We start from the raw sequence: 24,537 nt of genomic DNA on the forward strand, positions 1-24,537 counted from the left end.
TGGACACCAAGGGTGGAAAGCTGTGGTGGTGTGGTGGTGGTGGTGTGATGAATTGGGCGATTGGGGTTGACATGTATACACTGATGTGTGTAAAATGGATGACTAATAAGAACCTGCTGTATAAAAAAAATAAAGTTCAAAAATTTAAAAAAGAAAAAAAAAAGGTTTTTTTTTGGTTAACTTACGTGGAACCCAAACATCAGAGCAATTTACATAACCAAGCTGGTGCAAATGACTTTACGTGGTTGATTTGGGTATTTTGAGTATGTTGGCTATCTTCACATGGTATAACATTGATTGTTCTCAATTAATGTCTCTATTTGATCGTTATCAACTTCAACTGGTCTATCTGACCGTGGAGCATGGTCCAGCGAGAAATCTACAGCACAAAACTTCGTAAACCACTTTTGACATGTGCTATCAGTCACAGCATCTTCTCCGTACACCGCACAAATCTTTTTTTGCGTTTCAGTTGTGTTTTTACCTTTCTTGAAATAATAGAGCATAATATGCCAAAAATGTTGCTTTTCCTTCCATGTTCAGTATTAAAATGGCTACACAAAAATTCATCAATGTTGATCTTTTTTTAAATGCACGCTGATATGACAGCTGTCACAATACAGTCTTAACAGAATTGTTTCAAATGAAGTTAAAGACAACTAAGCACTACTAGAGTCATCTTACGGAAAACACCAGTCAAAGATTTTGGCCAACCCAATATATGTATGTACACACACACAGGGTGCAATGGAAATATTTAGGGTATAGATAAATTAAAAATTATGTTGCCCACTGGGTCTGAAGTTGTGACCTAGACATCTTTGATCTTCATCATCTAGCATGGAGGTTAGGAAATATTTTCTGTAAAGGGCCAGTTACTAAATATTTTAGGCTTTGCAAGCCATATATTTTCTGTTACAGCTCTTTCACTTTTTTGATGTACTGTGAAGTCAGCCATAAACTATAAATAAACTAATGTTTGTGACTATGTTCCAATAAAACTTTATTTATAACAACAGATGGCACAGCCTGATTTGGCCAGCTCCGATCTGATACAATGTCTGGTTCATAATAGCCATTTATGTATTTACTGCACTGCATAAAAACTGAACTGCATAAAATCACACGGGGTTTTCAGAGATCGATAATCAGAATCATAGAGTCATTGAAATGTAGAATAAGAAGCTACTTCTGATTTTTCTGGTTTAGCAGTCTATCTTTTTTGGGACATAGATGCTTGAAAATCTGTTGAAAAAGTTATAGACCCACATAGGCACATTTAAAATTTGCATGTGACTGTGGGGTATTCACATACTCACTGAAGTCTACCTATAGGCCCCAGCTAAGCCTCTGATCTAGCTTACATTTTGTGGATGAGAAATTGGAAACTTAGATATTTTGGTGTAGATGAGGAATACCTTATTATACTTTACAATACCTGTGGTATACATGAGGTATATATTATTAAATTAGTAGTCATTTAGTCAAGATTTTGTTTTCTGCAGAAAATATTGAATATGAAATGGAAGGGGTGTGTGTGTGTGTGTGTTTGCTTAATGCTTGCCACCTTAGGCTGTTAGGGCTTGGTTTTCTGAAAAATATCTCTTGAAGGGAGTTTAATAATAGTTAGAGAGAGTATCAGATAATTTAAGAATATTTGTAATATATCAGCTCTTCGAGAGCCTGGGCCAAAAATGGCAATGTATTTTGTAGAAGATAGCACAATCATTTCTTGTCTACTTGCCTGTGGGGAAGCTCAGCAATTTAAGCTATCTAATCACTGTTCCTTTCTGGAACATCTAAGAATAGAGAGAACCTTGTTGTAAATGAAAAAGAAATTCAGAGCTTATTTTACCTCTTCTATTTTTATGCTTTTACTGTTTTTAACATTTTCCATTAACATTTTCAGGAAAAACTTTAAAAAAAAATGACCAGATGTGTAAGTTAAGTTAATATTACATGGTGGACACCTTAACTTCTAAATTTCAGGGGATTAGCATGACAGAAGTGTTTGTTTTCTTTATGTACTAGTCAAGGTAGTGTTCTGTCAGAAGCCCAGGTTCCTTTTATCTTGAGGCTCTGCTATGCCCTACCCAGGCTTTGAATTATACTGCTTTCAGCCTTTTTTTCTTTTTTTTTTTAAACATCTTTATTAGAGTATAATTGCTTTACGATGGTGTGTCAGTTTCTGCTTTGTAACAAAGTGAATCAGTTATATACATATACATATGTCCCCATATCTCTTCCCTCTTGCATATCCCTCCCTCCCACCCTCCCTATCCCACCCCTCTAGGTGGTCACAAAGCACGGAGCTGATCTCCCTGTGCTATGTGGCTGCTTCTCACTAGCTATCTATTTTACATTTGGTAGTGTATATATGTCCATGCCACTGTCTCACTTTGTCCCAGCTTACCCTTCCCCCTCCCCGTATCCTCAAGTCCATTCTCTAGTAGGTCTGCAGACCTGCTTTCAGCCTTTTTAAGCGGAGAATCTGGAGAAGACCTATCAACTTCTTACTACCCCCAGGTTGGAAGTGATACATATCCTTCTCAAATTTCATTGAGGAAAACTATCTTCATGGACATTATGTATATCTTAGAAGTCGTATCTCAGAAACAATTCTACATTCTGGAAGGGGAAGCACAAAATATTGATGGATAGCTAGCCATTTCTGCCATACAGGTGTTCTTTCTCCTTAATATATTGATCATTTTAAAAGTATGTTATGCTTTTGTCAATAACCTTCAGTCTATCTAGATAGATATTAATCTATCTAACCTTCAATCTATATTTTGTTTATAACAGAAAAAGTGATAACTGGAGAGCTTTTATTTCATTCTAATTAGATTGAGTTTCAAAACATTGCTTAGTGGAAGCAGGCTGTTCAGTTCCCCAAATCTTTATTGCTGTATGCTGGAGTAGCTAGTTGAAGGCTATTTTTGCCCTTAGAGAATTAATGGCTTAGTATAGGAGATTTTGTAAACTACTAACTACAGTGCAAAACCAAAGCAAAGAGGAGCTCTAAGGAGGCACAATTAATATTTTTGGGATACTAAAAGAAAGGAGTGGTTATGTTCAGGTGTATGTGGCTTCTAAAACACAGAGGTAAAATGGAGAGGTAAGAAAAATTGAAAATGAAGGGATGGAAAATGGTATAGTAGAAAAGCACTATCCAAAAATAACATAAAGATCAGGCAAAATAAAACTTAAGGCAAAAGCATTGATGGACGTATATAATAGATGCTGAATTATAGTAAAAGGCACTGTTCTCCAAAAAATATATGATGGCTTTGTATGTACCTAACAGCCTATCTTTGAAATGTAATAATCAAGCAGACAAAAAAAAAAATACCCAAACTGGGTCTTTGAATAGCACAATTAACAAGATTGTTTTATAGATACATGTAAAACTCTGCACCCAGCAGATAAGACAGTGTACATTCTTTTGATGCACACATTGGATATGTATAGACATTGAAAAAGAGTTGATCAAAAAGGAATTCTTGACAAATTTCAAAGAATCATTATCATAAAGACCATCCTCTCTGGCCACAATACAATTAAATTAGAATAATTACCGATATGTTTGAATTTACTTCTACCATTTTATTATTTGTTTTGTCTTTGTAAGCTCTGATTTTCATTCTTCTATTTCCCCTCTCGTGCTTACTGTTTACTTTTCAGTGTCCTGAAATAGCTGCTCCATACTTTCTTTCCAGGTTTTCTGGCTACCTTCAGTGAGAAAGAGTGGAATGTGCTTACTTTATCTTACCCAGAACATGCAACCTGTTAACATTTTGATGTACAACCTTTTAGAGACTTTTGTTTCTTTATGTGTGTGTGTGTGCACATACACATATACATTTTTTTTTGTAATGTGTGTTTTTTAACATTAGGAACATGTTTCAAGGACATTAATATTTTCACAATGTTATTTTAATCATTGGCATGTATTACATTGTGTAATTGTTCCATAGTTTGTTTAATCAGTCCCTTTTTTTGTTATTTAGGTTATTTTTCATTTTCTGTTTTCTAAAATGCTTTAACAAACATACTGGTAGGTAAATCTTTGCACACACCTCTGTTTATTTCCTTAGGAGAAATTATCAACTATAAAATCAAAATTTGTGAGTAATTTTAAGGTTTTGGCATGTGTAACCAAATTATTCCCTGTGAAAAATTTTGTTAACAATATTTTCTAACAAGCACATTTTTGGTCCAATGTTGTTTTTTATTATCAAAAAATATTTCTTTGAAACTTTTATAGATGGAAAATGCTATCATATCTTTTATTGCTAGCAGGAATTATCATTTTTTTAAACCATTCTCTTTTCATTTCGTTATGAAGAATAGCAAATTTTTATATTTTGTTAGCTGATCGATATTCAGTATTTTTCAGTTATATCTTTTGGATTTTCTATATAAAAAACAGTCATCTTCATGTAATGGTGATTTTGTGTTCTTCTTGTCAGTACTTACACTTATTTCTCTTTTTTACCCTTCCTTAGTTGTTTAGAACTTCTCTGTCTTAAATAATAATACTGGTAATAAGTATCTTCAACTCACAGCTATTTTCCTTAGCTCCTACAGTAAGTGCCCTAAGTTATCTTTTAGTTACTAAAGCTGATGGATTAAAAAAAAATTCTTGTATTATAGAACCTCTCTACTGCATTACCAATAAGGAATCCTTATTCTTAACCTTCCAAATAAGTTTTGTTTTGAAATAATTTCAACCTTACAAGAAAGGCAAGAACATTAGAGGGAACTAACTTTTCCTTTAACTATAAGTTGCCTATATTATGCTGCATAACCCCCCGAAATATTTTACACCAAAAATTTGATGAGGAAGTTTTTAGGTGCTGTAACCAAGTCATCAACCATGGAATCTCTGTGTTTGAGCAACTTGGCTTCCTAGTGACCATGTTAGGATAAACTGATTGCAAGTACTGTCTGTTTGTAACCCAAGTATTTGCCACACACTATTTAATTTAATCATATCAGATAAACAAAATATAATCTTTGCTCTCTAGGATTTCATAGTTTAACAGAGAAGGTAATTATACATAAACATATACAAATGATATGCTTATGAGGTAACATAAGCCCAAGAAAAGTGATACAGTCTCCTTAATGTTGATGTGTAGGGTGAGGGACATTGGAGAAGAGGATATAGGGCAGAGGACATTCATACTGGGCCTGAACAAGATGGGAGAATGGACAAAGTGTTCTACACAGAGGGAAGATCATGAGCAAAGTCAGTGAAAATTCATAGTGTTTTTTCTGGCCCTGTGGGCATTAGATGTATATGTTTGGAGGAATGGGGTTTGTGGGTGGGAGAGAGTTGGATAATGATAAGAATTTCTGGAAAGGTTGACTAGCAGGAGGCTGTTGTTTTAGAGCCATCTAATATGACGTCTTAGAGGTTCTTATCCCCAGAGTGACCTTGCGTTTTCAGATGCTTGTGGAATAGACCTGAATTATTGTTATTTCACTTGAAGAGATATATTCCTAGGGAGTCTCTAAATATGGAGTGATGAGAGCTCTTAGATCTGCTCTTTTTTTTTTTTTTTTTTTTTTTTTCCCGTACGTGGGCCTCTCACTGTTGTGGCCTCTCCTGCTACGGAGCACAGGCTCCGGACGCACAGGCTCAGGGGCATGGCTCACGGGCCCAGCCGCTCCGTGGGATCTTCCCGGACCAGGGCACGAACCCGTGTCCCCTGCATCAGCAGGCGGACTCTCAACCACTGCGCCACCAGGGAAGCCCGAAACTGTTCATTTTTAACATCTCTCTTGAGTAGTGATAGCATGGGGGAAATATACATTTTAAGGCTGAACATTTTGATACTTAAAATTTCTTTTGGAAGTGTAATTTGTTAAGCATCATTTTAGCATCTGCTCTCATAAAATATTTGTTCCCTAAATTTATTGATATTTTGTATGTTAATTTTATAGCATATGATAATTGGCACTCTAAAAGCTGCTAATATGAGAAAAACTTGAACTTAGTCATTCTACATTTCTTTTCTATTTGTATCCATTGGTAATGAATGAAGGAGTTGGTTTTTGCAAGCGTTTGCGGTTGAATAAATTTAAGTAAGCTTTCTTCTAGCAGGCTTCAGTGTAGGTGTTAACAGACAGAAGTTGATTCTATTTTGTCAGTAAAGTTCTGGTTTAAAGAATACAAGCCGGGTTTTCCCTGGTGGCGCAGTGGTTGGGAGTCCGCCTGCCGATGCAGGGGACACAGGTTCATGCCCCGGTCCGGGAAGACCCCACATGCCGCGGAGCGTCTGGGCCTGTGAGCCATGGCCGCTGAGCCTGCGCGTCCGGAGCCTGTGCTCTGCAATGGGAGAGGCCACAACAGTGAGAGGCCCGCGTACCGCAAAAAAAAAAAAAAAAGAATACAAGCAGATAGTTATTTCATGAAATAGCTAAAATTTTAATTAGTTTTTACATAGGTTTTATAGTGGAAAATGCATTTGAATAAAGTTTTTAATCTTTTTCTCGTTTGTCTTTTTAAATGCTGTTTAGGTTTAGTTTCACTTATATTTTCAATTATATTTCTCAATAATATATCTATATACACATTTATTGTGTGAGAAACTTCTGAGATTATGAATTCGCATCATGCTTTATCTGTTTTCTTTCTTTCCCTACTCTTCTCTTTTGTCTTCTTCATTGTGTTCTTTTTCCCCTCTTTCTTTAATACTTTCTATGTTTTCTTCCTCAGTCATGTTCTCCCCCCTTCTGTGTTTCAGTATTATACATTAGTAAGTGGAAATCATTGAATCCGTTATGATGGTCTTGTTTCTTCTATCTTTCTTCCTCCAGGCCTTGTTTTTGAATGTCTTTATGGGTATTTAAAGTAGGAAGAGAAGACGGTAGCTGAAAAAAGAACCTTAAAGAAGCTCTTCTTCCTCTTATGTATTGAATAATCAGTATATAGTAACATTGTTTCATTTGGGAAAATAAAACAGGCAGAAATCAGACAAAGTACTTGTAGATTAGGATAATCTTTGAATGGGATCTAGAATTATGTTGTTAAAAGGTATGGCTTCTATGGTTTCTCTTAGTATGTGAAAGTTCATGATATAGAACTTCTTTGTAGTGGTTTTTGTTGGGGTGGATCTGCTACTTATTAGCTGTGTCTCTTTGGCAAGCCTGTTTACTTATCTGAATGTTAGTTTCATCTTTGCAAAATATGATAAATGATACCCATCTTTCACATGTATTGTTTAGTAACATTTTAAGAATAATTATTTATTGATTTAACTTCTAATTGGATTCTTTTTTCCCCTATTTTATAGGTTATGTGCAGAGTCTGATTAGACGAGTTGTAAATAACGTAAATATTGTCATAAATAATCTCATACTAAAATATGTTGAAGATGATATTGTTCTTTCAGTCAACATCACTTCTGCAGAATGCTATACAGTAGGTGAATTGTGGGATCGTGCATTCATGGATATTTCTGGTGAGTAAACGTCAAGAAGAGTATAGCTTTTTCTATTGTTGAAACAGTTGTCTTGCATTCTACACCTTTGTTTGGGCCACCAGGCTCTTGGATAAGTCTCATGAAAGCTTTATGCCTTCAGCCTGGAAAAATGCACATATGTAAAATTTAGCATACAATTATATTAATTTTTATTCTTTCTTACTGGTCACTTTCTTGCTTCAAATATTATAGTATTTTACAATGCTATGGGTTGAAGGAATAAAAATTAAATAATACTTAGTTAAAATTTTGAATCTTTGTGAAAGAGGAAAGGGGACATGTTGCTTTTGCATAGTTCAGTAACGGCAAAACAGTGTATCTGACTGATTTATGTTTTAGGTTTGTGTACTACAAAGCATATTTGGGATTTTTGGATAATCCCAAAGCCTCCTTTATTATGTGCTGCATTCTCCTTCTGCTTATATTAAAAGAACTATTAAGTAATAATATAATTTAATAACTACCAAATATTTATTATTATTTTATTTATTATGTTCTACATGGAAGGTAGGCACTGTGTCAAGCCTTGAAATTAGAGCTCTGAAAAAAATAGTGCTGCTTCTTAGTTTTGTCAGAAGACATAATAGTTAAGTAAGGCACAACACTTGTTGATACATGTTCTGATAGGGTAAGCAGTGGGTATTTTTGGAAAATATAGTAAGGAGACTATTGTGAACACCTTTTATTTGTGACTTGCCATTGTACATAATTGTTAAAGGTGCTGGCACTAAAGTTAGACTACCTGAGTTTGAACCCTGGCTCTCCCAACTTCATAGAGATGTATGACCTTGGGTGAGTTACTTCACTTCACTGTTTCTTAGTTTCCTCACATATATACCATAGCATAAAAGTGTCTTAACATAGTCAGCACTCAGAAAATGAACTGCTATTATTATTATTTAAATTCATTTTCTCAGATTCTCATTACAATTCCATAAAGTGATATCCTTTCTCATTCGTTTATATTCATTTACTTATTTTAAGTCCTAGTTACAAGAAAGCAAAGTGAAATTGAGTCTCAGGGTTACTTAACTTGTCTTGTTAGGGCATACAAATAGGAACTAGAAGAATTGGAATATAGTTTTGTTTTTGTATGTTCTTTTAATGTTTGGCCTTCACATTTTAATAATGAAGAATAATCCTGATCTTGCAGCTCTGTTGTGAGGCATAAATAAGAGCATATGCAAAGGCCCAAACTTTGTTTCTGAGACATTTTCAATGCCTCCTTCTTATCTTATGTGGAAAGAAATATTTGGTTAAAATGCCAAAATAAAAAGTTATGAAAAATAGAAAACAAACAACTGGATGATGCAGGATTGAATAAATGAGTTGACATTTTAGGGGGAGAAATGTCATTTATAGTTTTTACATAGACGTAAAGCAAATATTACTCTGGGAAGTTATTTATAATGAATTAGAAAGAGTCTTGGATTGGGAGTTAGGGGATCTTGGTTCAAATCTTCCCTCCAGCACTAACCTAGTGCAACCTTGGATAAGTCATTTGTAAATGTGAATTATCATTACTGCCAACCTACCAGTGTATTTATGAGAGTCAAGTATGATACCACATGAAAGCTCATGATGATGGTGGTGGTAAAGACAGCAAAGAGTATTTTCCATTTATTGAGTGAGTGCTTTTAACTGCTGTGCCTGGTGCTGTTTATGTTTTTTGTTTTTGTTGTTCTTTTTTAGTTAATTATCTTGTTTGAATCCTTTAGCTTCTGAGGTAGATACTGTTTCCCCTTTTATTAATTTTTAATGCAACATTTGGTACTTAAAAGGATTTATGTAACAGACACTTGTTATAACACAATATAATTAACGCTTACCCTTTAAGTAACTAGAACATTAACAGTTTGCCCCTTCCAATGTATTTTTCCCTGTCCTATTCCCTTGCTTCCTCCTAGAGTTAACTGCTGTATTAAATTTTATCATTTAATTGCTTTAAAAAAGTGCTGTAAAAAGGAATGAAGTCCTGATACATGCTAAAACATGGATGAATCTTGAAAACATTATGCGTACATGTAAGCATTTCTTTAGGACATATATAGTACTTAGGAGTGGGTTTGTTAGTTCGGAGGATATGCAAATATTCACATTTTCAAAATAATGCAGAATCATTTTCCACAGTGCTTGTTAGATAGACATAGTTATTATCCTCATTTTATAGATTAAATTGTAGTATGTTATGTAAAGTAAGTACCAGAACCACAATTCATTTTGTATCTTTAAGATAGTTCCTGTTATATTCGTGTTTAAGAAAAATATTTTTCAAAGCTTAGTAATTTCCTCTCTCAGTGAAAAATTTTCTAGGATATCCTTGAAATATGATCACTTTATATTCTTATACCATAATGGATAAGAACATATGCTCTGGAGTAAGGTTGTCAGAGTTTGAATTACACCTCTGCTCTTTATAAACTGTCTAACATTACAGATTATTTACCTTTACTGTGCCTTTGTTCCACAGCTTTTAAACAGAGCCATATAAATATTATAAGAGATAATGGATGTAAAAGATTTAATGTAGTGTCTAATAGCAAATACTCAGTGAATTATAATTATTATAAAGAGAGGGAAGGAAGCATCTAGCTGGTTTCTTTCATTTCTTATCCTATTATGATAATTTCTTTAATTTCTTTAATTTATGTACATGTATATAATAACAGTAACTAAATCATTTATATACTATGTAAAATGAAATTATATGGTAAGTTTGTGTTTTTTTTCAACTAACAGACAAATTTGAAATTTATTGGCTGAATAAAACTTTACTGTTTTCATACATGTGCATACTCTTTATACTTCTTAAAAACTTAAATCCAAAAAAAGAGAAGAAAATTAAATGTTGAATTAATTAGAGGTTGCCAGGATATACTCAGAAATAGAAAGTATAGTTTATTGTTTTGAAGATTCTCATGGCCATAGCATGTGGATAGTTGCTAGCTGAAAGTCAGTGACCAAGTAGATTTGGGCCTAATGTTCACCTAGGAATTGCTTATTAGTTAGGAATAAATTTGCTAAAGGTTTTATTTTCTAGTTTGATACTTTACCAGCAATTGTGTCCATTTTTATTCCCTTGAAAACAAACTTTATACCATTACTGGTAATTTTGTAATTTCTTCATTAGTTATTATTTAGAGGCGTGCTGGCCACCAGAATATTCTGTGATGATGGAAATGTTTTATTTTTTACTGTCCAGTACCCTAGCCACTAACTGTATGTGGCTTTTGAGTACATGATATGTGGCTAATGTAACCAAGGACCTGAAATTTTAGTTTTACATAATTTTAGTTAATTCATAGGTAAATTTAAATAACACCGTATTGATGGTGGCTACCATACTGAAGAGTGCAGTTTTTGAGAGTAGCAGTAAATTTTTCAGTGTAAAATAAATGTTAAATGAGCGACTGTTACTCAAAATATATATATATTTTTTTAATTTTTTAAATTTTTTAAATTTTTTTGCGGTACGCGGGCCTCTCACTGTTGTGGCCTCTCCCGTTGTGGAGCACAGGCTCCGGACGCGCAGGCTCAGTGGCCATGGCTCATGGGCCCAGCCGCTCCGCAGCATGTGGGATCTTCCCGGACCAGGGCACGAACCCGTGTCCCCTGCATCAGCAGGCGGACTCTCAACCACTGCACCACCAGGGAAGCCCTGTTACTCAAAATATTTTTTTAATATGGTTTTTCAAGAACTTTATTTTATTATTGTTATTTAATATTACATTGCAGATAGTGAAATGTAGCAAAATTTTTCATAAAGTTTGTCTTAAATTTGTAGTTAGGTGTCAAGCAAATTGGGGGCAAGCTGCTTCGTTTCTTTAGGCTCTATTTGATTCTTTGTACATAAAATGGGGATTATTGTGCCTAAGGTTGTTGGAAGATTTAAATGATATAGTAAATGAAAAGTTCTTTTATAGGTTCTGACATCATGTATTAAATGTGCTATTAATCTTATTTCTGCTATTATTTTTATTACTATTATACTAATAAATAATTGACTTTTTTTCCTCTAACTTTCCTTTTTACTTAAAATGTTTTTCTTTCCTTTTTAGCAACTGATCTGGTGCTGAGAAAGGTTATCAATTTTTCCGACTGTACAGTTTGCCTTGATAAACGAAATGCTAGTGGTAAAATAGAATTTTACCAGGATCCTTTATTGTACAAATGTTCCTTCAGAACACGTCTGCATTTTACATATGATAACCTAAATTCCAAGATGCCATCTGTTATTAAAGTAGGTGTTTCTTTTTCTAATAGTTGAGTTGCATGTTTCTACCTTATTGACTTTCATGCATGCTAATTATTATTAAAAAGCAAAGAAGAAATTAACTTAATAAATATATAAACCATTATTTTTTGTAAAAATGTTTTATTTATAACTTTTATGTTATTTGTTACATATTATAACTTTTTGTGTTCTAATAGAGGTATTTTGGGGACATCTTTTTTTTTTGTGACTGTAGTTTCTTTTTTAGTTTGTCCACCTGATTAGTGTTTTTCTCTTCAAGTAGATAGAAGACATCATATCAAAAAGTGTATTTATATCCATGTTGCACTGAAGATCAATCTTTATTTCAATCTTTATAAATTGTTTATGTGATAGCAATAGTTATTGACCCATATCTTTCTTAGGTAACTTTACAAGACTTAGATTTGCTTACCTAATATCTTAGTTTATTGGTTTAGGAAATTTTAGCTTTTTATTTGTCGTTTCAAAATGTAATTACAATTTTATGTCAATGGGAATTTTTCAGTAATGTCTTTCTTTTTGTTTTTAGATGAGCTTTTATTTATTTATTTATTTATTTAACGTTTTTATTGGTGTATAATTGCTTTCCAATGGTGTATTAGTTTCTGCTTTATAACAAAGTGAATCAGTTATACATATATCCCCATATCTCTTCCCTCTTGGTCTCCCTCCCTCCCCGCCCCCCCATGCCACCCTTCTAGCTGATCTCCCTGTGCTATGCAACTGCTTCCCACTAGCTATTTTACATTTGGTAGTGTATATATGTCCATATGTACACTACCACTCTCTCACTTTGTCCCAGCTTACCCTTCCCCCTCCCCATATCCTCAAGTCCATTCTCTAGTAGGTCTGCGTGTTTATTCCTGTCTTGCCCCTAGGTTCTTCATGACCACTTTTTTTTTTTATTTTTTAGATTCCATATATATGTGTTAGCATACGGTATTTGTTTTTCTCCTTCTGACTTACTTCACTCTGTATGACAGACTCTAGGTCCATCCACCTCAGTACAAATAACTCAGTTTCATTTCTTTTTATGGCTGAGTAATATTCCATTGTATATATGCGCCACATCTTCTTTATCCATTCATCTGTTGATGGACACTTAGGTTGCTTCCATGTCCTGGCTATTGTAAATAGAGCTGCAATGAACATTTTGGTACATGACTCTTTTTGAATTATGGTTTTCTCAGGGTATATGCCCAGTAGTGGGATTGCTGGGTCGTATGGTAGTTCTATTTTTAGTTTTTTAAGGAACCTCCATACTGTTCTCCATAGTGGCTGTATCAATTTACATTCCCACCAACAGTGTATGAGGGTTCCCTTTTCTCCACACCCTCTCCAGCATTTATTGTTTGTACATTTTTTGATGATGGCCATTGTGACCTGTGTGAGATGATATCTTATTATAGTTTTGATTTGCATTTCTCTAATGATTAATGATGTTGAGCATTCTTTCATGTGTTTGTTGGCAATCTGTATATCTTTGGAGAAATGTCTACTTAGATCTTCTGCCCATTTTTGGATTGTGTTGTTTGTTTTTTTGATATTGAGCTGCATGAGCTACTTGTATATTTTGGGGATTAATCCTTTTTCAGTTGCTTCATTTTGTTCTCCAGGGTACTGGTAAATATTTTTAATGTGTATGGTTATTCTCTAAGTGTAAATCTTGTGTTCTTTTATTGCATAACAGTTTTCTGTACCTCTTGTCTGTCTGTCTACCTATTTATCTGTCTTTGAAGAAGAACTCACACAGTGACTTGTGATCTTGTTAACTAAGTTTTAATGTGGAATGAATTTTTATTATTGAATTACAGGCTTTTGTACTATAATGGAAAAGCTGGCCCCAAGTCCGAACACTGGGATTGACTACTGTGCCTGTTTGGGCATGGCTATATAAATTATTTATTATTTTTACGTTATGTTTTTTAAAACATAAAACACTTGCTATTTTATGTAGCTTTATTGTACTTAAATTTGTATTTATATATGAAAGTCACCCATTTTTCTTTGGTAGTGCTCAGTCATGAGTATGTTTTTTTTTTCCCTTATGCATCATACAGTGTAAATTGTTTAAATTCTGTTACTTTTTCCTTCTATTTTTGAATTAGCTTCTTATGCAAAGATAAGCATGGAAAAGTATTAATTCAAAAGTAATTATGTCGCTCTCTCAGGACAGTGGACTTACTTTCCTTCTTTGACCTTGAATCTGCTAGTAAAGTTGGGGAATGTTAAGGGTGGATTCAGGATACATTTTGAAAGCAAGTAATGGATATAGGGAAGCCTTACTATATAAAAAAATCTTATTGATCATTAGTACAGATTTAATTATCCATTCTAGGATGTGGCTAACTTAGAGGAAAGTAAAAATAAGTGAACTTGAGTAAAACTTAATGTTGGCATATAAGTTTTTCTCAAAACTGACTAGCCATGACATTTTATTGTAAAAAGTACCTTAATATAAATGAACTTGTTGACAGGTGGTTTTTGACTTTGGTAATCACTGAGTGTGAGGTACCATTATGCTTAACTGAAATTAAATTTTGAGTTTTTTTTTTTTAATACTACTGTGATGTAAGATTTACTGTTTTGAATTAGACCCATCATTCTTCCACCTCTTAGTGCTTGGAAATAAGTATTAAATGGACATCGTTAACCTCATTGATCACCTCAAAGACAGGGTATTTCCCAGAATGTTCCAGACACCCTAATTATTTGTCTAAGACTCCCACATATGTTCAAGTGGCTTTTGAGTTTATTTGTATTTTGGGTGGGCTTTTTGTAATTTTCTATCTTTTGTGAGTAATAAATATGTCTTAAGAGATTGTATCATCTATGAGATTTGGAGCTTAGGGTATGTAATTTATTTAACATTTCCCCTGTTTTTGAAAATTTACTTTTTCTTAACAGTTTTTCAGAGGAATGAAAGTCTACACATAAATCTTTGACCACATCTCTGATTAATTCCTTAGGAGAGATTTCTGTAATTGCAAATATCTTATTAATGGGTTTAAACTTTTTTAAGGCCTGTAATCTGTACTGCAAAATTGTTTCCAGAAAGGTTTAACTAGTGTATATGCTCATGAACATTAGGGGAGTGCCTATATTACACTCCTGCTATCCTTAAATATGGTCATGTTTTAAAAAAGCCAAGCTGTTCAGCAAAAATAATACAAATGAATATTTATTTGATTATTATAAACTTAGATTTTTCCTTTTTTTTAAAAGAAGATGTTGGGGATAGGAGTTTATTAATTAATAAATTAATTTATTTTTGCTGTGTTGGGTCTTCGTTTCTGTGCGAGGGCTATCTCTAGTTGTGGCAAGTGGGGGCCACTCTTCATCACGGGGTGCAGGCCTCTCACTGTCGCGGCCTCTCTTGTTGAGGAGCACAGGCTCCAGATGCGCAGGCTCAGTAGTTGTGGCTCACGGGCCTAGTTGCTCCGTGGCATGTGGGATCCTCCCAGACCAGGGCTCGAACCCGTGTCCCCTGCATTAGCAGGCAAATTCTCAACCACTGTGCCACCAGGGAAGCCCAAACTTAGATTTTTGAAAATATGTTCACTGGCCATTATTTTCTCTTTGAAAAATTAATGCAGGTTCTTTGTCAGTTTTTCTATTGTGGGTTAACTTTATTGATTTTAAAGATATTTACATGTATAAATATCTTATATATGTTAAAGATATATATGTTGGTGTGTATAGTATTTTAGGTACATACATACAAACATACACACAGAGTTGACACCAGTTTTGCTAAGACAGCTTATCACCGGTGCTGTTGGTGCTGTATGGTATTTAAAGGGTATGGCAGAGAAATCTCAAATTGAAGAAGAGCTTGGCAGGCCTGCGGTGCCCGCCCCCTCAACCTGTCCCCCATTTCAGGGTCTATTCAGTGTATGGTTTTTAAGTCAGTTTTAAGAAACCTGTAGTCATGTTTGAATATGGTATTTTACACCTCCTCATACAACTGTCTTCCCCTTCAAGTACAATTTTTTTGTGCCTTTAGTCCTAAAAATATGATGATTACCATTACTTCTTTTTCATGTTTCATAGACACTCAAATACCAGTTAGTTAAAATAAACCTTCCAAGAGACTTGACTTTATGGCTTAATTGGTCTTATTCCATGTTTATGTAACAGCAGGAAATCATTACACTGAGGCTGTCTTTATATTCTATTGATGTCTCATTCTATAAGGAGAACTTAGATTGGACTGCTTTGTGCCCTGTTGATAATAATTAATCTTATTTCTTATAATTGATTCATGTTATAAATTTTATACCATGTTTAAATCCTTTATTTAAAGTTTATTTGAGAAATATTCCTGATCATGTTTTCACTTGGTTTTCCATATTTGACAATAATCATTTTATCATGTGCATACTTACATAGTTATAATGTTAGTAATTTACTCACTTAACATGTTTTTAGGATGTGTGTGTATTCTTTTTAGTTCATAAAGCTGAAAAGGGTGATTAAAGTCTTGCTAAAATGACATGAAACTTTTATTCTTAGTTGTGACAGAGATTTTTATGGTTTTTGTTGGAGTACTGTCGTACTCTTAACATTATAAGGTGGGTATTTTGGTAACAAAAACTTTTGGGAAAAGTTATCTGGAAATCCAGTGTGACTGTATCTTTTCATTATCATTCCTATTCCCACTTATATAGTTTGGATTAATATAGTTTCTATCTAAAATGTATTGATCATCATAGAAAATCTGTTTAAATTCCTAAGATTTTAAGCTATTATTTTGGCCTAAATATTAGAAATGTTGGGACATTACTGTTTCTCCTATGGTTTCCATTTTAAGACTTAACATTTCTCTACTAAATGGTACTCTCTCTATTAAATGGTACTCCCTTTGAATATGCTTTTGTTGATGTTTTTGTTTTTTTCAAAATACAGATTCATACCTTAGTAGAGAGTTTGAAACTTTCTATCACTGATCAACAGTTGCCTATGTTTATCCGTATAATGCAACTTGGGATTGCTCTTTACTATGGAGAAATAGGAAATTTTAAAGATGGAGAAACAGAAGAGTCTACCTGTCACAATAAAGATATGTTAGGAAACATTACAGGTAAATATAACAAAAACTTTTATTTTATAACTATTGTTTTTACAGAGTGTTTTCACTATTGTGAAACTTCGAAAACTACAACATTAGATTATGTTTTGCAGTGTTCTAATATGATGGGGTGATTTTATTTTGCTTGTTTGACACTAATTTTTTTCTTTCCTACATTTTGCATACTATTCTGACTTTCTTTTTTCTACATGTTAAAAATAACTTGAATATTTCTAGTAGGTATAAGTGTTTGGAATATACATTACATAAAAGTTAAGGCAGTCCAACCTCAAGATTTCCTAGTAAATTATAGTACAGTTGACCCTTGAACAGCATGGGTTTGAACTGTGCAAGGTCCACTTGTACACAAATTTTTTTCAGTAAATACGTACTACAGTACTATATGATACATGGTTGGTTGAATCCTCAGATGCAGAACTGTGAATATGATGGAGGGTTGACTGTAAAGTTATATCTGGATTTTCAACTTGCACCCCTAACTGCCTTGTTGTTCAAGGAACAACTATATTGATAATTTTTCTGCAAAGTCTCAGCAAGAGTTATTATAACTAATTAAGTTATTTATACTTAATTATTATATGTAATTATAATTGACTAAAATTATACCTAATTATATGCTTCATTGAAGGATACCTACTTAATTAATTGGAGCATTACTTAAAGAAGTATATACTTCATTGAAAGATACTTAGTGGGTTCATTTCAGTTATTCAATTCATTATATTTTTACTAAAGCCTACTGTGTGTAAGACATTATTGCTGGGAATGTGGTAGAATGTAGGGATAAAGAAATGTGGGAAAATAGAGACAAATTCTCTTCCCTTAAAATCTTAATATACAGTGGACTGGACAGACATGTGAACAGTTAGTTAAGCATGATGTATGGTAGAATGATAAGATGTTTGATTTAATAAAGTTATGAATGATCTGAAGTAGAAAAATGGTGCACGGGATGATTGGCTTTGACTTGTGTTGGGTCTGAGACTCAGGAAAAATTTGGAGAAGATGATGATTAACTTCCATAGTTCGAACCTTTAGAAAAGGGCATTTAAAACTTAGGAAAAAATAATCTTATTAAAAAAAGGACAAAAGACCTGAATAAACATGTATCCAGAAAAGATATACAGGTGTCCAACAAGCACATGAAAATATGCTCAATATCATTAGTCATGAGGGGTAATGCAAATCAAAACCACAGTCACTAACCGGTGTAGTTATAATAAAAAAGACACATAATAAGTGTTGGCAAGGATGTGGGAAAACTGGAACCCTTATGTATAGCTGGTGGGAATGGAAAACAATCTGGTTTGTCAGAAAGTTGAACATAGAGTTACCACATGAGCCTAGGTAGGGTTCTATTCCTAGGGTTATATGACAGAGTTGATAACATATGTCTAACATAAAAACCTGTATGTGAATGTTCATGGCAGCATTATTCTTAATAACCAAAAAGTTTAATAACCTAAATGTCCATCAGTTGATGAGTAGATAAACAGTTGTGGTGTATCTGTACACTGGAATATTATTCAACCATACAAAGAAATGAAATACTGATACATGCTAAACTTTGAAAACATTAAGTGAAAGCAGCCAGTCAAAAAGGAGCATGTTGTATGATTTCATTGATATGATATGTCCATGATAGCCAGCTCTGTAGAAGCAGAAAGGAGATTAGTAACCTGGGCTTGTGGGGAGGAGGGAATGGAGAGTGACTGCTAATGGGTAGAGGTTTTCTTTTTGGAGTTTCATGTTTCTTAGAACATGAAAATATTCTAAAATTAGATAGTGATGATGGTTGTACAACTTTGTGACTACACTAAAAACCACTGAATGGTATACTTTTAAAGGCCAGATTTTATAATATTTAAATTATAGCTTAATAAAAAAATTTTATCACCTTAAAAACAGCTTAGGGAACATTAATAAGCATATGTAGATATAAAACATTTTATTTCATTTCACACTAGGCAGCGAATTCCTGTTAGACATTGTTCCTGTCCTAGCAATTCATTACCTAACACCTAGAACAAAACCTAGCATATAGAAGCTGCTCAATTCATTTTTTTCACCATGGTATTATGATAAATTTCAAATATATAGAAAAGTTGAAGGAATATTATACAGTGGACACCCACATACTCCTCATCTAGGTTCTACAATTAATATTTTGTCACATTTGCTGTATCATATATCTGTTCATCTAACACCATTTTCTCTCCATCAATTCAACCAGTTTCTGATGCCTTTCAAGGAAAGTTATGGACATCAGTATACCGCACCCCTAGACTTCAGCAGCATATCATTAACTAGAGTTTATATTTATTGATGGTTCTTCTTCTTTTTTTGAAGATTAAATTCACAAGGTGAAATGCATAAATCTTAAGTATACTATTTAAGAAGTTTTCAGAAATGAGTATGCCTGTGTGATGCAAAACACCCATCAACATATGGGTCATTAACATCTCACCAGGTTATCTCATGCCTCTTTCCAGTCATCCCCCACTCCAGCTGCCTGCCCACCCCAACTCCACTCAAGAAAACCCTGTTCTGAATCTTTAAAAACTTGTGGATCGGTTTTTGCTGATTCTGGAATTTCATATAAATAGAATCATATAGTATGAATTCTCTTGTGAAAGAATTCTTTCATTAAGCATAATATTGTTTTTTACTTTTAATTTTAAAAAACTTTTTATTAAGACAATGTTTAGAGCAGTTTCAGATTCGCAGCAAAATTGAAGGGTAGGTACAGAGATTTCCCATATACCCCTGCTCTCATACGTGCATAGCCTCCCCCATTATCAGCATCCCCTCCAGAGCGATACATTTGTCATAGTTGAGGAACCTACATCATTATCACCCAGAGTCCATAATTTAGTTAAATTTCACTCTTGCTGTTGTACATTCTATGGGTTTGGACAAATGTATCCATCATTATGGTATCATACAGAGTATTTTCACTGCCCGAAAAGCGTTGTATTTTGGGGATTCATCTGTGTTATTGTATATATCAGTATTTCTTTCCTTTTTATTGCTAGGTACATTGTATGACTGTACCATATGAATATAACATAGTTTATTTAGCCATTCCCCTGTTGATGGATGCTTGAACTATTTCCAGTTTTGTTTATTATAAATAAAAATGCCCCGGACATTCTTCTGGAAGTCTCTTATAGACATGTGCTATCCTTTCTCTTGGGTAAATGCCTAAGAGTGGAATTTGTTAAGTAATATATATATATACACATATACATATATATATATATATATATTTTTTTTTTTAAAGAAACTACCAGGTTGTTTTCTCAAAGTGGTTGTGCCATTTTACATACCTATCAACAATGTATGAGAGTTCCAATTGCTTCACATACTTGCCAACATTTGTTGTTGTCAGTCCTTTTTACTTTTAGCTATTCGGATGGATATGTTTTGGTAGCTCGTGGTTTTAATTTGCACTTCCCTGATCAATTATTTTGAACTTTTTTCATGTGATTATTGACAATTAATATATCTACCTTTGTAAAGTTTATGTTAAGTATTTGCCTATTTTTAAACCTTTTTTGGGTTTCATTACTGATTGGTGGTTCTTTTTTTTTTTCTTAATTTTTTTTAAATTGGAGTATAGTTGATTTACAATGTTGTGTTAGTTTCTGCTATACAGCAAAGTGAGTCAGTTATACATACACGTGGTTCTTTATATATTCTGAATTCAAGTCTTTTGTCATATACATGTCACATACACTTGGGGAGTATTTTTTGCTGGTCTGAGTTGCCTAATTCATTTTTAAATACATGTCTCTTGAGCAGAGTTTTAAATTTTGATCAAATGTATTTTTCAAAATTTTCCTTTGTAACTATTCCTTTCTGTGATCTAAGAAGGTGAGTAGGTGTTTGTTTATTTGTTTGTTTGTTTATGTATGTTAAAAAGAGGGTTGCTTGCTTCCAAATGAGTCTGAATTAGTTTTTTCATCTGTCTAAAGCAGAGATCCTTAACCTTTTATTGTGTGTGCTATGGACTCCTTTGACACTCTGGTGAAGCCAGTGAACCTTTTCTCGGAAAGTTTTAAGTGCCTTGATTTTAATATGCCTTGGTGTCCTTCCCCAATTCTGTTTATGTCTTGGGGATGTTTTTTCTTTGCCCCTTTCTGGTGGTTCTTTTCATGGCTTTAGTAGTTTCCTTACATGAAACTGATTAATACTTAGGTGAGGACTGGAGTGGGACCCTCTCCAGGTCTCAGGAGCTCTCACCCTGAACAGGTCTTTCTTGTTTGGTACTCTGCCCTGCAAACTCTAGCCACCTCAGTCTGCCTGGACTCAATACTCTGTTTTCTCATCTAAGGATGTTAGGATACACCATTCCAAGGGCAAAGAGTATTTTAAGAATTCTGACCAGAGATCAAAGAGATGCTTTTTTCTTTTCCAGGTCACAATTCATTCTTTTTACAAGGCAGTAAGCAAAGATTTAGAACTTCAAAACCATCTTTCATGAAAAATCCCTCTTAATTTTTAATTAATATTAAGTATAAAATATAGTGACTGATTTCTTAGACTTCTCTTAGTGATGCTTCTTTCTTTTGTTTCAAAAGATCAAGTGGTGGGATACTTCTCCTGTTTATTGGTTTTGACAAGAGAGGTCCAGAGTCCATCTCTTTGGACCCAGCCTGGTCCTGGGTTGAGCTAACCTGACTTTTTGTTTTATAACCAAGATGATATTCACTGATGATGTCCAATTTGAGATCTTACAAGGGACAGTTAATAACAGGCTTTATTTATTCCCCAATAGAAACTTATATTTATGGTTAATAGCAAGATATGAAGATCAAGTAAAATGTTTTCTGGATTTGTAAGTTTTATAATTTATTTTGAAGTAAAATGGCTAAGGTCTCTTGGTACTGTATTTTAGGTACTCTAGTTACTATTTTTCAAGTCTTTTTCGTCCCAGATAAAAGAGGTCAGTAGCCATGTGTCATGACCTAAAAGTGTACAATGTTCCAAGAGTCTCCTGTCATGAGAATTAAAAAAGTTACAAAGTTTGTCTCGCCAGAAAACCTGGAAGTGAATCTGAATGAGGATGATACTTAATGGAGTGTGTGTATTTATTGATTTATCAGTGAAGAGCAGATATGTTTGAATCTGCTGGAGGGTGCTTATACCATGAATTTTAAAAAAAGTAATTTCTTCCCTAAATTCCATGATGATCTGCCTCTTTTGTTTGTATTGTTAGAATAACATTAAGGGACCTTGATGGATTTTGTCTTACAAAGGTGCAATAAGTTACAGTGGTTGGAATTTAAATCCTTAGTCTGCCAATTTGTAACCACATAAAAGTTTTTTGCTATAATTTTTCATCTGTAGAATAGGAAAGATGTTATTCACTAATAAGAAAGTCACTATTTTTCTTAACTACATATGAGAATAGTTTCCTTATAACATTTACTTTCATTCTTTGGGATATTTCTTTTCTTGGTGGGTGCACATTCTGCCTAGGAATACTTGCCATTCTCTTTCTCTGTTGGGTGCATCAGGAAATCAAGAACTTTTCTTGGATTTTTCTGATATTACGTTTCTGAGAAAAGTCAGTTTTTCAGCACCTTAGCCTTATTTTTGGAAGGTAGGTTATATGTTGTTTAAATTAATGAGTGAAATCCTAAAGAATGAATTTATTCTTTGTATTTATCAAGCACATTTAAAAGTATGTAATAAACTACTTCCCATATAACATTGTGGACTATGAAAGATTTATACAGTACAATATATAGAAATTTGAAAATGGTAATGCTAAATTATTGGTTTCAAATAATAATAACCAATGTATGACTTGTTCATACTTCATATGTAGAAAGAATCATGTGGGAGAAACTTTTATATAATTTAAATTCCTAATTGTCCTCTTCCTTTAATTCCCTTTATTTAAAATGACTTTATTTTGATTGATAGGTACTGAAGATGAAACACGAGTAGATATGCAGTATCCTGCTCAGTACAAAGGCCAAGAGCTGTATTCACAGCAAGAGGATGAGCAGCCACAGGGATGGGTATCATGGGCCTGGTCATTTGTGCCTGCAATTGTGAGTTATGATGATGGTGAGGAAGACTACCTTGGGAATGATCCTACATCAACCACACATCAACAAAAAGCACAGACTTTGAAGGATCCTATTGTTTCTATAGGATTTTATTGTACAAAGGCAACTGTGACTTTCAAAGTAGGTTTCCTTTTTTTTTTTTTTTTTGCGTTTACCTCTCAACTTTAATGCTTAAATTTTGACCTCTAGTAAGAATGTGGCTTAGTTTATTTTACACTTAGTAGCTGTGAGATAAGAGTCTAACAATCTTTACTTCATAAAATTATATGTCCCTTCATCTGAAATCTCTGAATTTTGGTCTCTTTTTGTCTTCTTAAGGCCTTCTCCACTTTCCTTTTTTAATAGCTTCATGGAAAGTTTTTCTCTCCCTACTGAATCTTTCAGTTGGCATACAGAGATGCCTTAGTATTTCCATTAAAAAAGAAATGCACATAAAAAAACTCCCATGACTTCATGTACCCCTCTAGCTACTGTATCATCTCTGTGTTGTCTTTTCATTACAAAATTCCTTTAAAGCATTGTTTATATACATTTTCTCTCTTTCTTCACCTCTCTTTAAGGTAGTTCAGTTTTTTTTTATTATCTAGATCTTGATCTAACTCTGTTTTTCAGCATTGTTTAAAATACTTTGAGTACTTCCTCCACTAACAAATGCATGTAAAATACATTCTCAAAAGAGATTATATAATAGGTGTTTTCAGGTTAAACAGTAATAAGGTGAACATTCTTTTATTTTAGAAAGTATAATATGTTCTTCTTTGATCATATATTGTCTTCTCTGCCCCTCAGCTATAACCCATACTTAATTTTAGGTTATTTCTTGACTTTTTATAGTAGTATTATCACACATTTAATATTCTTGAACAGTATCTAATTCATTCAGCAAATACATATTAGTGCCATCTATGTACCAGGCATTGTTTTGTCTCTGGAGTTCACAGTGAACAGGTCAGATATAAATCCCTGCCTCTTAAAATGTAAATTGTTATTATAAACAAATAAGATATATAATATACCCGTTGATGATAAGGGTTATGTAGAAAAAAGGAAAGGAAAGAGGAATAGTGAATGCTTCCACTAATTGGGAAGGGAGTTTTGCAGTTTAAAGGAGGGTGCTCAGGTTACCAAGGGGAAGACGGGGGAGGGATGGATTGGGAGTTTGGGATTAGCACATGCAAACTATTATGTATAGGATGGATAAACAACAAGGTCTTACTGTACAGCACAGGAAACTATATTCAATACCCTGTAGTAAACCATATGTATATATGTAATAAACAGTATGTGTGTATGTGTGTATATATATTAAAAAAAAAAGAGGGTGATCAGGTGTCATACTGAATGAAAAAAGCCAGACAGAGAAAGACAACTATCATATGATATCACTTATGTGTGGAATCTAAAAAAATGGTATACATGAACTTATTTGCAATGGTATAAATGAACCTATTTGCAAAATGAACCTATTTACAAAACAGAAAAAGTCACAGATGTACAAAACAAACTTATGGTTACCAAGGAGGAAAGAGCAGGGGAGGGATAAATTTGGAGATTGGGATTGACATATACACACTACTATATATAAAATAGGTAAGTAATAAGAACCCACCGTAT

The 24,537-nt window shown here is 33.6% G+C and overlaps 1 protein-coding gene across 5 annotated transcripts in view; it reads left to right on the plus strand.

Moving 5' to 3' along the window:
• VPS13B (vacuolar protein sorting 13 homolog B) overlaps positions 1–24,537 on the plus strand; it is a gene marked incomplete at both ends in the record, with an annotated part of 778,321 nt that overhangs the window by 50,027 nt on the left and 703,757 nt on the right. For all 5 annotated transcript variants that reach the window (XM_079722541.1, XM_079722545.1, XM_079722542.1 and 2 more), the window contains 4 exons: positions 7,305–7,472; positions 11,552–11,733; positions 16,657–16,831; positions 22,775–23,043. In XM_079722541.1, the coding sequence (XP_079578667.1) occupies positions 7,305–7,472; positions 11,552–11,733; positions 16,657–16,831; positions 22,775–23,043 (794 nt within the window). The remainder of the gene's footprint in view (positions 1–7,304; positions 7,473–11,551; positions 11,734–16,656; positions 16,832–22,774; positions 23,044–24,537) is intronic.

This window comes from Hyperoodon ampullatus (genome assembly GCF_949752795.1).
Source record: "Hyperoodon ampullatus genome assembly, chromosome: 17".
NCBI lineage: Eukaryota > Metazoa > Chordata > Mammalia > Artiodactyla > Ziphiidae > Hyperoodon > Hyperoodon ampullatus.